At 41.6% G+C, this 15,604-nt stretch overlaps 1 protein-coding gene across 4 annotated transcripts in view; it reads left to right on the forward strand.

The window, feature by feature from the left end:
• LOC306963248 (glutamate receptor 3) overlaps positions 1-15,604 on the forward strand; it is a 102,429-nt gene that overhangs the window by 69,688 nt on the left and 17,137 nt on the right. For all 4 annotated transcript variants that reach the window (XR_013792898.1, XM_079556763.1, XM_079556761.1 and 1 more), the window contains exons 5-12: positions 1,489-1,542; positions 2,235-2,396; positions 3,259-3,426; positions 3,787-3,891; positions 6,921-7,025; positions 8,631-8,837; positions 11,493-11,866; positions 12,731-12,929. Coding sequence is in view for 3 of the 4 variants with exons in the window: in XM_079556763.1 (XP_079412889.1) it covers positions 1,489-1,542; positions 2,235-2,396; positions 3,259-3,426; positions 3,787-3,891; positions 6,921-7,025; positions 8,631-8,837; positions 11,493-11,866; positions 12,731-12,929 (1,374 nt within the window). In the remaining variant the exon portion in view is untranslated. The remainder of the gene's footprint in view (positions 1-1,488; positions 1,543-2,234; positions 2,397-3,258; positions 3,427-3,786; positions 3,892-6,920; positions 7,026-8,630; positions 8,838-11,492; positions 11,867-12,730; positions 12,930-15,604) is intronic.

Here is a 15,604-nt window from a genome sequence, read left to right on the forward strand (position 1 = left end):
TGAGTTTTGAATGTCAAAAAACAAGGCGAAATGTAAATCGTATTACTGATTTTTCCACAAAAGAACAGCGTATTTTAAAATAAGATATCCTAAATCATCTCTGAAGAAGTCTTTGTCACTAACATATTAACAAAATAAAACCATAAATTCAAATCTAGTTCAAGACGTTATTCAGATTTTGTGATATGAAATCAATCATTTGTTTAAAACATCTTCAGGATATTTGTTGATATATGTTCTCCTACCACATGGCGTTAAAACTGTCTTACGAGACGCTGCTGCTGCTTTAGTGCTGGAAGGATATCTGTTAGCATAGCATTTTTTTTCCCACTTCCTCATTAGCCGCTGATTGATGGATCCTAAAAGCCAAACTCCTGCTAGTTCAGAATGATAATCAGCTCATTTTCTTTTTGTTTTCAGTTGCCTTTCTTTGGTTTGTTCCCGGCACCGTGCACCCCGCGGTGCTCCGAGAGTAAAGCTTTAATGACGAGGAGGCTGTCAGAGAGTGATGACCCTCTGAAGCGGCTTGATAGCGTGAATGAATAAGCCTTGATGTGTTTGTGCTTCCCGCATGTGCCACGACTGGGAGGAAAAACGGCATGATGTTCTATTTGTTAGGCACCCCCTAATGTCCAAAAGAGGAGACAAGTGAATATGAATCATCAGCAGCTCATAACTGTTTGCTCCTTCATTAGAAAGCCGCAGAAACATATGTAAGACATGTGTGAACAGACGACAAAGTGACAGTGTACATTTGAAACTGAGCCAGAACTTGCGCAAACATGTTGATTTTGCTGTAAGCCTGTGTTTGGCGATCACAGATGAAAATGAAATAAAAACAAAAATAAACAACAAGACCGGGTTGACACATTCGGCATGGCAACCATTCAGAAACGCACCCACTGGAAAGTCATAAATAACAGGCGTCGTGAGGACAAGTTGAAGGGCATGTCCAGCATGTAATAGACTCAAAGCCAAGCCAATTTAGATGTGACAAGTGGATAAATTGTGGACTTACAACAAAAGAGAAATCCAGAGTAAAACGCAGCATATGGTGAGCCCCACAATTATAGAAATGCTTAGAATGCTGACGACTATTTTCAGGCAGGCTGCGTGGGCTGAAACATGCTGTTATGCTCTGAAGGTGTGATATTTTCAAAGAAGAGTGAGCTCCACTTCACATCGGCTCACTGTAACTTTCTTTGATTTTATTTTTATACCTCCTGTCCAACAGTTGCCCCATGACTCCCAGCATTTAGAGCTACGAGCGAGCTGAATATTGAAATATGCTGCGTAGTTCATTATCGGCCTCTTTAATGAAGCTGGCATATTCAGCGGGGGCCTTTTCTTTGTTTTGAACTTCAGAAGAATACTGTGAGATAGCAGGACAGCTCTCTATGCAAACTGAATATGTTATAGTGTGTAGCGTCTTAAAGCTTGCCCTTCTCCCATGGATGGTTTACTGTATTGATGTTTTTCCTGCCATAGGTTGTGGCCCTGGGGAAGAACAGCCGTGGTTACCACTACATTCTGGCCAATCTGGTGAGTAATAACCCACTCAGTCCCATGGGACGCACTGGATTTGCTCCACTTGCGTGTTATGGGACATGCCTTCAACATATAATATTAGCAGATTATACACTTTTGTTTGAAACATAGACTAACCCAACATATCTGTTATTTAGACAATTGTGTTTTCATATTTGAATGAATGACCTGCTTCTGACAGCAGTGTTTACATCAATGGTACACTTATGACACATACTCTTGCATGAAAAGGCATTCATGGATTATCACAATATTGAGGAATATGATTATTGGTTTATGTTTATGATTTATTACCATTTAAAAACTAATGAGATCTATTCAAAAGACTTACATATGTGCAGGATAAAACAATAAACAATAAGAGAAATTAATGGAAACAATTAATTCCTTGCATGCAGCACTTTACCGCACCGAACACCTGTGTATTCTCAGTAATGTAGCTTTTAGTTTTAAATAATGTGACACACAAAGGTATTTCAAAGAAGACTTGAAACTTAATTTCATTTCATTTGGGAGAAACTAGCTTGAGTTCAAGTGCACACACATGTTGCACACGTGCACTATAAATGTTTCCAACCTTTCTTGTATTTGCTGAGCTTACCCTCTGATTGTATTAAAGCAGCTTCAAAGCATTACAAGTTACTTGAGTCCTCCTTTCCCATCATAATTCTTTTGTCTCATCCCAGGGATTTTCCAATGTGAGCCTGGACAAAGTCTTCGCCGGTGGAGCCAATATATCAGGGTTTCAGATCGTGAACCCCGAGAACCCCATTGTACAGCAGTTTATGCAGCGCTGGGAGCGGCTCGATGAAAGAGAGTTCCCTGAAGCCCGGAACACTCCTCTGAAGGTGCTTTGCTTGTGAAGCCTTTCATTGAGCATGCAGAATACAAGTCCTGGTCTCTCTGAAGTCAGCTCTATCACTTCTCATTCTCACTTCCTTTGTTTGCCTTTGTCACTCTCCACTTCTCCTCCTACGACCCCTCAGCTCTCACAGCTTTGTGTTTCATCCCGTCCAGCGATCGATATATTGATAGGCAGAGCAAGGCAAGGTTATAACACAGCTTCAATTTACATCTAATTAAACAATGATCAAGAAAGAAATGGATTTTGAATGGCATGTAATTAGATTTTGTCATGGTGCGGTGGTCAACAGCCGGCTGCGGTAAAAAGGTCAAAATAACATGAGGTGTAGGTGATAAAGTATTGCACAAGTGCACTCATCTTCAACTTAAACAGCAGTAAAACTTTTTGGCAAAGGTCATGACCACTATATCACGCCTCTGCCGCAGTCTCAGAGTATTCACTGATAAAAGAGCGCACACTAACAGCTTGAAGAGCAAGATCACAAGATTATATTGATTGTGTCCAATATAATCTGACCTGATATTGAGCCAGATCAGATTGGCTTTATCTGGCTTAAGATCCAAAATGGAATTAAAATAATCATTCTCTACAACAAGCAAAAAAACAGAAGTCCATTACTCTTAAAATACTGTGTATTTTAAACTACGACGTTACAACGATATGTTCTGTATGCATAGTATAAAGCGCAATGGAGTGAATGTCCATGTTTTCCAAGTGAAGAAATGTTCAGTATGAAAAATGTGTAGTGCTACTTTTTGGAAAGACCTCCTGCGGCTACACTTCCACGCGAGATCCCTCTGATTTTCGTGGCTTGTTGAGTCTCGCCACTGTTTCTGCTCCCTCAGTACACTTCAGCTCTGACCCATGATGCCATCCTGGTGATCGCGGAGGCGTTCCGGTACCTGCGGCGCCAGCGCGTGGACGTGTCCCGGAGAGGCAGCGCCGGAGACTGCCTGGCCAATCCTGCGGTTCCCTGGAGCCAAGGCATCGACATCGAGAGAGCTCTCAAAACGGTAGGGCGCTCGAGGAGGAATGGGGAGAGGCACGGGAGGGAGTGTGGCAGACTGATAAGTAAAGAAAGGCTTGAAGAAGAAGTGAAGCAGAGATAGCGAGTGCCGGGTGATAAAGATGGAAAGTGACAGTGAGCGTGGAGCTGGTCTCCTCCCTCCGCCTGCAGATATCTGTGCAAAGAGCTCGCTCAAATCCTGCCTCTCATTACCATAAAACTACATCTTTTATTAAAGTGTATCCAGTTCATCATTTGATTAACAGTCTGTGCTCACTCAGCTCCGTGGACACGAGCACCTTAAAACCATCTCTATATGCAGAGTCATTGCCTTTCTATATCTGTGTCTGTCTGTCCCACATGGCAGGTCCAAGTGCAGGGGATGACGGGAAATATCCAGTTTGACAACTACGGCCGCAGGACCAACTACACCATAGACATTTATGAGATGAAAACAGGTGGGCCGAGGAAGGTAAGTCTGAATGACAGCCTCCATCAACTGTCACTGGATCAAGTATATAGGCCTTATCAAGGGCGCACAAGCACGGTTCAGGAAGTCACAATCCTCGTGATGTATCGATCTGTGGGTGAAAAACGACAAAAAAAGAATATAAGTGGCCACATGCAGTTATCTGCCTTTGACTCAGGGGCTAACAAGTGTTTAATAAAACAGCATGACATTTCCAAACCGGCCTCCGCTGCCATTGATTAAAGTGGAAAGTGCTTCTCCAGTCATTCGTTGTACCGTGGGACCGGCAGAGGACAGAGCAGAGTAATGCTGATTGCCGGCTCTACCTTGGTTAGGTGGCGGCATTGATGAGCTACGCCAAGTGTATTACAGGCCCCACAAATCACACCCAGCACCGCGTTCTGATAGCTCCAACTGTCCTATCAAAAGAGTGATATAGGACCTCTTCTTTGCCACGGGGCAGCTATGAATTTTGATCCTGTCCTGACAGTAATTACCATTCACATAACCAATTACAGTAGAAAAGGGCTCCAAGAATTCCTCTGGCTGCTCTTCAAAAAAACGGTAATTCCCACTGGTACATTAGCATTTTAACCAGTAACATATGATGACCTCTGGTTTTATAACCTCGCCAACTTCCAACAGACAGCTGCGAATTTTCTCGTTAGCCAGATCAGAGTGGGCTCAGGCTGATATGACGTGTGATTATGCCTCTGCCTCACAGCCCTCTGAAGCCCACACTTCAATTAGTATCACTCAGTCCTCAGCCAAGACGTAGTCACACACAGAGACGCAGGAGGAGACACGGGATGGAGGACACGGGGGACGGTTTAAACCAGACGTGTCAAATGTCCGTGTTCAGGGGACGTCCAGGAACAAGATGAACACGAGTCACCACTTCGTAAAATCTTACATATAGCACGGTACTTAAAAGTGTAAATACAGGGCAGTTATGGTAATACTATGGAATCAGGATATACTGTGTGCCTTATTTATTTCATGCTAATATGGCTATCCAGTATGAAGGCTGCAAATTACAATCACTGTTAGTCTCAGTAATAATATGGGAAGAAATATACATGTTACTCTATATGTAATCCTGTACCATAGTATTACTTTGCACTATTATTAGAAAGTTGATTCTACATGTTATACATAAATTGTTGTATAATTTAGAGCAGCGGTTCTCAACTGATATGGTGTCAGGACCCACAATCACTCTGGGATGACAAGCCGTGACCTAAATTCAACCGACTTGTAAAATATGATGGAAAATATTGTCTTTTACTCAAAAATGGATGCTGAATAAGTATTGAATAAGCTAAAAAAGCTGAAATTATGATCAAAACAACCCAATAACTGTCATTTTAACAGACTCAAGTAGTGATTCTACACTTTTTTAATGCTTTCTATTAACGTGTGCTTGTTAAGAATTAATAAGGTATTAAAAAGCATTAAATATTAATAGGACATGAAAAATGCTTATTCTGCTTGTATAGATATTAATAAGCTGCTTATTACATTAGTATCTATTAACATACTAATAGGCCATGAATGAAATGCTTATTCCTGGCCTACCCTCATCCTAACGTTAAGAAGATTACCGCCTTTGCTCTGCCCAATGTGAGTGAGTGGTGGTGGTGGTAGTCGGAAGGGCCAATGGCACAGACTGGTTGCCTCGCTTCTGTCAGTCTTTCCCATGGCAGCTGTGGCTACAACAATAGCTTACATTCATTACTAATGCTTACCTTATTAATGCTAAACGAGCACACCTTAATATAAAGTAACACCTACACTTCTTCTTTACATAAATACTGCATTAAAAGCCCCGACCCACCAGTTGAGAACCACAGATTTAGTGGACAGTCAATTGAAAACTCCTGAACCTCCTTTACAAATATATTATGTATTGTGCATACTAATGATGTCACAAACTCAAAACTTGTTATTAGAAACAGTGAAATTTGATTGTGCAGAAGTTTTGTCCCAAGAGCCAGTTAGAGGAAGTTTCCGAGCTGTGACTGTCATATTTGATGATAAATTTGATAACTGTCCAGGCAGCGTGAATTACAATCAGATTATTGCCTCTGGAGCAGCTTTCCATAACACACCTCGTCTCCCAATATCCCAATATCTTATCAGACACAACTGCTTTTATCAGGCTGGCAAGTGAACTAACTGTGCAATCCATATTTCCCACTGCTGAATTTTGATAAGTCTGCTGCTTTCTAGCGCCTCCACTTGGCAAGTTAAAATCCCTGCAGCTCTGTACACCTGTCTGGCCGAAACATTTAAAGATCTAAGAGCAAAAAAGGCGCAGACCAGATGTGAGAAGGGAAAGCCTAGCCAGCAACAGTTACTCTATTGGCAGCAACATATGCAACACGTTTCATCATGAGCCAAAACTATTACTTCAGATGGGCAAACAAACACTTGACATTAGTTTGACTTAAGCATCTGTACAACAGAGTACAGAGTAACAGCAATGGTAGCCCTGCACACAAGCAGCTGAAGCCAGAGGGATATTATAGTAAATTATTAAATGTGTATGCAGTTCACAGTCCGGCATATGAATTATTTACCGCCAAACCTGAGAAGTGAGGACGAGGAGGGCCTCAAGTAGTCTGCCATATGATTGTGTTTTGCCCAAGATTTTTCTACATAATTTAAAAGTTTCTATAGACTTTGCAATAAACCAAAAAAAGAAAAGAAAATAACAGTTAGTACTTTTGCGTGTGACATTAAGGGCAGACTTTTTTTTAGATTGTTTTCTGGCTTAACTTATAAATCACAAAGTTGCTATTATGCAAAATCGTATAGAAATGTTTGAGCAATGTTACTGTTTACACAAGATCTTTCCTCTCTGCCAGCTACAATGAAATTATGATGTGAACACTAGTGAACTGCAGTGGTCATGTGTTTATATAAGACACATTTCTATTGTGCCAACCCTCAGTCTGCATAAACAGTGACTGTTACAGTCTATGGTTCAAAACAATGAGATGTCACTAAACACAGTTTTCTTTTTGCAGATTGGGTACTGGAACGAATACACTCGATTTGTAAATATATTGGACCCGCAGGTCTCCAACGACTCCTCAGTGGAAAACCGAACGATTGTGGTCACTACTATTATGGTACACTTTCCGTGTAGTTTTAAATGTTTGACGTATTCTGCCACTCAAGGTCATGGTGTTGATTCTGATGAGTGAGACATTCTGTCCTGGGCGGGTAGAACCACATCTTTTTTGTGTTGCTTTCCATCCACTCACTACATGTTGAAACAGTCGATCTCCGAGAGAGTGTTTCAACTGTATCCGTGTGGGTGTCAAAGCATTTTGAGTTCCCATACTTCAGTGGCCTGTCGTAGCAGTGACATCACAATAATGGTAAATTATTATGGTTGACTCCATCAATTACAAACACATACAAACGCATACGTAAGTAGACCTGTCTGTCCTCATCAAGTAAATGTTCAATGACATCGGGATAGACTGGCCGAAGAATGAACACACAGTTATGCAGCGATGGTTTGATAAACGGGCAAAGCAAAATAACTCACATTGGAGCTGAACAGATAATGATTGTGGCCTCTCTGATCTATTTTGCATTGCCCTCTTAATTGTTCTGTGTTGAAATATGACCTCAACATTTACAGCAAATGAAACAAACAGTAGTGGATATGTTCTATTTAAATGCAACTGTAAGAGCATAGTGTATTATTTGGTAGCAAGATAATTATCAATGAAAACCAACATGTTCACAACAGCAAACTGTATAATGTTTGCGGCTCTGGCCTTTTATACAGATTTAATCAGCATTCAAGAGAATAAACCAGTTCCGCTCAATAAAAGGAAACATGTAACATCTGCAAATGAGAACACGGTCAGGAGGTAAACATGTGTTGACTGGAAGGAATTGCTCAATGGATCCAAGTGAGGGATATGTTCAGCACAAAACAAATAAACCATTGCTCCTACATGCACTTCAATTGTGTGTGGCTGTAATGACGATGCGTGCTCTCCTGAGCGCCTTATTGTTTGATAATGATTATGTGCTCAATGAAAGAACAGACAAGCTGCACCAGCCTTTTGAAAAGTAGAGCAAAACTAGCACGCTCCTGCTCTCACACTCGAATTATTTATTTAATTTATGCAGTATTTTGCATTTCTGAAACGGCAAACAATGGCTCTTTTTTCTTTAACTTCTTTATGTTGTTTTTCTTTGGAATGGAACGGTGTTCAACCACGCCTTGGTGCAATGTGCTTGAATATGTTAAGAAACACTGGGCACTCTGATCCCTCTCCTGTCACTGGCATTTACTTATGAAAGCCATCCCCATTCCCATCCCACCCACTCAGAGCTGACCCACACCTTGCATACCAATGGCTTCCAGCACAGATCAAAAATGTCTGCACTGTGCGCCTCCTTCTCACACAAACTTTGTGCTCTTTCTTCCCATAACTCTCCCGGAGTTGCACCCCTGGGCTCAGAAGGATTGAGTGCATTGGGCTTGGTGTCTGGCTGCAGCCGCTTTGATGAGAGCAGTGTGACCACTTGATTGCGCTTCTCTTATCACTGCATATTTATGCATTTGTGGGCATCATCCGTTACTGCATGACTGCATGACTCTGGGTAGAACAGTCTGTTATAGCTCTATGAGTGGGGGTGTGTGCATGTGTGACTGTATGTGAGTGCAAGGGCATGGGAGTGGAATAAACCAAGTATGTTTGAATCTACAGGAAGCTCCTTATGTGATGTACAAGAAAAATTATATGCATCTGGAGGGGAATGACAGATATGAAGGCTACTGCGTCGATTTAGCATCTGAGATTGCCAAACATGTTGGAATTAAGTACAAACTGTCTATAGTAATGGATGGAAAGTATGGAGCCCGTGACCCCGAGACCAAGACGTGGAACGGGATGGTGGGTGAACTGGTCTATGGGGTGAGTACTGGGACCCTTGTATTCACTGATTACATGACAGTTTGCAAGGAACTTCAACATGAGAGGAGATCTCATTTTTCTGTCTCAAGCTTATCACCAACTCATTTTGAACTCATCAGCTCTTGTCCAGTTCAAAGTGTAACGCTGTGTCAGAAAGTGAGTTATTTTAGTCGAGCGCAGCCACGGGCATCAGAGAGTTGGTGATCATCTCGAGATGGAGAAAATGAAATCATTTCTCAGTGCTGTTCATTGCAATTAATCCCCATCACTCTCTAAAGCCTCTCTTTTACAGCCCAAACAGAGGTAGGTACATGGAAACAATGAATCCATATGGCAGACGCACTGTAATCACTTTGATGAATGAAAGATCGTTTGCCTTTGAAGTTATTACGTTTCATGTTTGATGAGTATGATGGATTTGCCACATTGTAAATTTACAACTGAGAAAATCGCACGTTAGAATCAACAGCTAAATTGTGGTCGGTGACAACAAGATCCATGTGTTGTGCTCCATTAGAGGTTGTTAGTCGTGCACTAGCGAACGGCCATGCTGCATTCTACATCTGAGGGAGCATTAACACCTTGCGCATTCCCAAATTAAACCCACTTCAGACCCCTCCCCGCTATTCCTGCCGCGCTGTCTTCTTGTCAAGGGCCACAATAGAAGGCCAAATACAAAATGCATAAGGGTTAGGGTTCCTCATCTGTTCAATTTCCCAGTTATCAGCCGCAGAGATTGCTCGGTTTGATGCGAGATTGCTGCCAAATTACCTTTCAAATGGGAAAAGTCCACTCCCCGCAGATGCAAGGGCAGAAAATATCCCAATCACATCGCTGTCAAATCTCTCTCCGTCATGTGATTTTACTGCAGTCGGTCCAGGGCTAACAGCTTTGTACATTTTGACCTTTTGACCAGTAAATTAATTTGATTTTAGTCGTCTCTTAAAGGTTAGGCCTGAGGCTGCTCCTTATTGCTTACTTTCCCTCACCATTGATTGAGCGCTGCTTACGGCGCCGCCAGGATTAAACGGTTATAGCCCCTCCACTGCAGTGTTGACAGGGCAAAGGAAACACTCATGTTTATTGGGCCAGTTTGTTGTTTTTCTGACCTTGTAAAACACATTTCCTTCAATTCACTGTTTTCTCTATTTGGACATAAAATGACAATAGAGCACAATGCTGAGAATTGTCCTTGACAAAGTGGCTGCTGCTTTTAAGAAAAGCGAGATCTAATTAATGACACCAGCACAAGTCATCAACACTGTCTAACAAGATCAATTATTTCTGGTGCTTTTATAAAGAAATCCATTGTGATTTGTAGAATTACGGCACCGCCTCTAGAATTGGGTGATTGAAGCAGCAGAGCAAAGAAGGGAGAAAAAGAAAAACAGCTTGGAGCGAATAAAAGAACTATGTCAGATTTTGACGTGTTTTGTAAATCCACCAAAAGGCATGTCATTCTTTGAATTTAAGTTACTGTGCAAAAGGTTTTGGTAGGTCAGGTGTTTATAAATGAAATATAACATTACATTTAATGCCTGAATTAACATGAAATTGTAAGTGGCCCAAGACTTTGATAAAACTTTGGAAACAGGGGTTTTAAGAGAGATTGCGTGCAATTTTCAGACAACAATTTAGTTCAGTCTTGCGCATAGCTATTTACTTCAGAAAATTCTTCTATTACTGAGTTTGTTTAGTGTGACATATGGTTGGCTTTTTGTTGCATCTGGAAGTGCAATGGTCTTTGAGCAACTGGGGACAATTGAAATATTTTTACTTTTCCTGTAGCTTCTTGAGTCCTGATTAAGGAGCATTTGGTCAGGGATGACTCAAGATCCCATCTGCCTTAGTGGAGTATATCCAAGCTGTCTCTTTCCCTTGAAGCTAAGAAACTAAAAAAATAAATAAAACTCAGTTTACGTCTCAGCCAGCCCTAATACATAGTGCAATTTGCCTCAATAGCCATAAAATTATGACCACTGACAAGTGATAGGAGTAAAGCAAATGTTCTGGTGTCAGGTGTGTAGAACCTAAACCGGCAGTAAAACAAGTAACGACACTAATTAGTTGTAGTAGGAGTTGATTCATGCAAATTCATAACATTGACTACAGCCTATAAACTGATATTATGGAGGGCTGGTCAGAGTTATAAGGTTGAATTCCCCTTTTAGCTGTCATTGCAGATTTTGTACCTTGTGATAAATATCTATGTTGAGTGGCCTATCCACATGAAACAAGATTTGCCACAAAGTCTAATGTCTGCTCTGACATGGTGTAACTCTATATGTCTAATGTATAGTGTGAAAGTACAATGATAAAACGCTTTTCCCATTTCAAAGTGCAGGTGTCACAGTGGCTAGGATTACATGGTCAGAAATATCTGATCACTTAGTAATTAGATAACCCGATAGTCAGAGCTGATGCATTTAGATTCACCTCAGAAATGTGAAAATCAAAAACCCTGAGTTGTACATGTGCCAGAGCAGTTTTAGATTTTTGAGAATATATTTTGAAATATATCAGATTATACTGTATACAATAATCTGAGAACTCCAGAAACCAGATCCTCATTAGGTTTTTGGTCTGCATGTAAACGTAGCCACTGTGGTGCTGCACCTTCTGTCTAACGCTTGCTGTGCCTGTCCCTGTTTCCAGAGAGCAGATATAGCAGTTGCGCCTCTCACCATAACTCTGGTTCGAGAGGAGGTCATAGACTTTTCCAAGCCCTTTATGAGTTTGGGCATCTCCATTATGATAAAGAAGCCGCAAAAGTCCAAGCCTGGAGTGTTCTCTTTTCTGGACCCGCTGGCCTATGAGATCTGGATGTGTATAGTTTTTGCCTATATCGGGGTGAGCGTGGTTCTCTTCTTGGTGAGCCGCTTCAGTCCGTACGAGTGGAACCTGGAGGAGCAGGACGAGACTAAAGACCCTCAGACTCCTCCAGACCCTCCCAATGATTTTGGCATCTTCAACTCACTCTGGTTCTCCCTGGGCGCCTTCATGCAACAGGGCTGCGATATCTCTCCAAGGTGGGTGATGCATACAAATAAACACGACAAAATCAATACATTTACTCTGTAAATACAATGTTTTTAAGTGTAGGACTAAATTGGTACAGTATGTACATTGTTACATATTTGTGTTTGCAGTAAGGCAAACTTGAAATATGCGATAAACGATACTATTGATGAGCACACATATGACTAAAACTTCCCTCAAAAAAGGGTAATCCCAGTAATCTCTTTTTCATATCAGAAAACCACAATTGCAACTTTCCCTGCAACCGGGTCGGAGGCTCCAATACACACTAATAGAATCACAAAGAAGAAGCTAACAGGTTAACCGGCAAAGCTAACTGCGGGCTAGCGCCGCTTAAACAGTATTTACATTCAAGTTTGAGTGAAAAAAATGATCTCCATTGGGTAATTGGATGTACAATGTCGCTCTCTCCCTTTGTCTTTTCTGTCAGCGTAGTATTCACTCTCATGGACAATTAATGAGTATAAAACCACAACATGCTACGACACATGCAGTGGCGCTTATGGCCTCTAGGGGCATGAGCGACTTAGTAACTGATATGATAAAAAATAAGGGGGAAAAAGGCAAAAAATGTACAGGCAATGAATATTGAGCCAAAAGAGATAATGTTTATCTACCATTCATTGAACGATAAATCGATATAGTAACTTTGTGACAGACTTTAGTGTATATCGATTATTATAATTACTGCATTTCTGTGTGTCTGTACATAGTAAGTGTCTTATAATTCACACACCAGCTTTGGTCTCAAATGTTTGCAATCAATTCATGTCATAAAATATGTTATCAGTGGTGTTACATATGTTACAAAAGGTTGTAAATAAGCACATGTCACTCTGCTCTGTGTTTCTCAGGTCTCTGTCGGGTCGGATCGTTGGTGGCGTTTGGTGGTTCTTCACCCTCATCATCATCTCCTCCTACACGGCCAACCTGGCTGCCTTCCTCACAGTGGAGAGGATGGTCTCTCCTATAGAAAGCGCAGAGGATCTGGCCAAGCAGACTGAGATAGCATATGGCACTTTAGACTCAGGTTCTACCAAGGAGTTTTTCAGGGTGAGTAATCAACAACACACTCACAGTGCACTCAACCTTTGGTCCACTGGGTCAGAGCAAAATATTAGAGATGAACATGTTTCAAAAATGGTCCAGGGAAGCAAGTGATGAACCAACATTAGTCCATTCCAGAAGCTTTAGTTTTTCAAACAATGTCAATGGGCTGAGGTGATGAGGATGTCTCACTTCTTTCTTCAGAAGCTTCTTTTAAACTTTGGAGGGGTCATGACTGTCATATCCCCCCATGTTTGCCTCTAATCGCTCTTACAATCTGACGAGACAAGTGTGAGGAAGCCCTTGAACAAAGAGGTGAGACGTCCTTAACTCAGTCAATCCAAGCAGCTTGACAATACTTTGATATCTCTACTACAATGGAAGTTCCTGGATGAGTGTGTGAGGTTGGCATATGGCAGAGGTGGGAGACTCAAGTCGCAATTTTTGGGACTTGAGATTTACTTGACCAATGCTCCAAAAAAGACTTGACTAGACTTATGACTTGCTGTTTGAGACTAGAGACTTAACTTGGACTTCAGGCCAATGACTCTCAATGACTTGCTGTGACTTTATGGTTCTTATTTATTTTAGTGAAACTGTTGAAAGACAAGAGGATTTATTGCGTAAAATCAGCGCATCTATGTTCACACAATCAATTAGCCACATGTTTTTTCGGTATCCTGACGTAACGCTTCTGCCGCCTAATCAATACAGCGTGCAAAGGAAGGAGAAAATGAGTGTTTCTTTGGATGCATTAAAACTTTTCTACAGTGAGTGAAGAGGTGACGATTCATAGACATTTATTAAGGACAGGAAAACGTTCGAAACAATGGACTGTACCTACGGCGCAGACAGGGCAGCCTCCAGAACGACGATGCGGTAAGAGCTGGATTAATGACAAACATCTTGGGGGCTTCTCTGTGTTTTAAGGCATTTACACAAAAGTTACAGCAATTAGTAGCTATTTTCCACATCCACACAGAGCCCAGTGACAGCGGGACTTAAGACTGTATGGAAGTTACTTTGAGCAGGGGCGAATCCGAGTATACAGGGGCTGGGGCATTACAGGGGAACCACTGACAGAAAAACTGACAGAAACTAACAAAAATGAAATATTATTTTATATTTATCTTTCAGACTGCAGGGAAAAGCAACTAATGTTTAAAAGACTGTTTCATTTTTTTAAGTAAGGCCCCCCAGACCCCCTTCTTTAAAATGCTGTCCCAGTAATTTTGTACATAGACTGGTGGCGTTGGTGATTAAATATGAATGAGACTTTAAATCCATTACATTTTAAAACTTTAATTTTAGCCAAAATGTTCAAAACCGCTAAACCTTGAGAAAGCACTTACTGCATATTTTCAAGTAAACACATTTTGAAAAGAAGAATTAGACTCTGACCTTTGTGTCTTGAAGTGACTTGCCGGCTAAAGCAAGACTTGACTTGACAAAAGCTATGACTTGACTTGACTCGACCCCAGAACCAATTGCTTGCTTGGGACTTGGACCTTAACGACTTGGACTTGACCCGAGACTTGCATTTAGTGACTCACTCCCGCCTCTGGCACATGGTACAAGACATAACCACCCAATAGAGGTTATGCAGGTGATGTCACAATAAAGCAACAGTACGGCAACAGCGAATTAAGAGTCAATTCTACATCGATAGTATTTGTCTTACTGAGGGTTCTGCTCGATGCAAGTGCATACCCTCTATGTAGGCAAGTGTGATCAATGTGTTTATTCGGCTTCTCTCTATTTTCAAGCTGCCAAGCCCACATATACTGTATACCAGCACTATGAGCACAGGGTGAGGGACAGAGTTTAATAATAATCCAGTGGGCTGCACAGTTTGGCCTGGTTGTGTAAAGTCCTTGATGAACTCCTTGCTGCTATAACTCTTCTTTCCACCTTTATCACAACATTATTGACCTGCCTAAGATTGCTTCAAATGAGGAATGTTGACAGAGGAGCAGTTCTTGAACCCTTCTGACATAATTGTGAAATTAATGCGACGGTACTGCAGTGCGCAACCTTGAAGCGGCCGGGGCTGTCAGCAGAAAGTGTGATAACAACGTGGTAGACTCCGGAGGTGATAGAAAAACAGGAGGCTAATCAAAGCTCCAGCGCCAGGCTCAAACTGGGGTCAGCCATGAAATATAATTAGGTATCTGGCCACAGACTTTGAAGAGCTGCACTGTAGGTCAAATAGAGCGGGCCGGAAGATGGTTCAGAAGGAATAAGCAATACAGTGTCCCTGGGCATGAGGGACTTGCCTGGCAATTAAGTCATAAATTAACTAAAACCCAAAGCGAGAGTGTATTAGTCCTGAAAGCCTGAACTAAGCAGCGGAGCATGTCCTTAAGGTCATCAACCTTCTGCTGTGAAATTCACCAGAGCTTGGTTTTTGGTACAGCCGCATTAACAGCCCCATCTTGGGCGATTGCTGAGCAATACGTTTCAGAAAAATTAATGAAACGGCACTCTGCGTGTGAAGACGGAGAGGCGATATGACGCTCTTTTATCTCCCGCTCGCTCATTACTCATCAGCAGGAGAGAAACAATTCAGATGTTTCACAGCTGCAGCCTGCTGGCACAAAGAGCTATTCATTTGTTTTAACCCCTGGGTTGAAAAGCTCACAATAACGAGCTTTGTTGAATGTGACTCAAGTTGTTGTTAG

Source organism: Gobius niger, assembly GCF_951799975.1.
Source record: "Gobius niger genome assembly, chromosome: 5".
Lineage (NCBI taxonomy): Eukaryota > Metazoa > Chordata > Actinopteri > Gobiiformes > Gobiidae > Gobius > Gobius niger.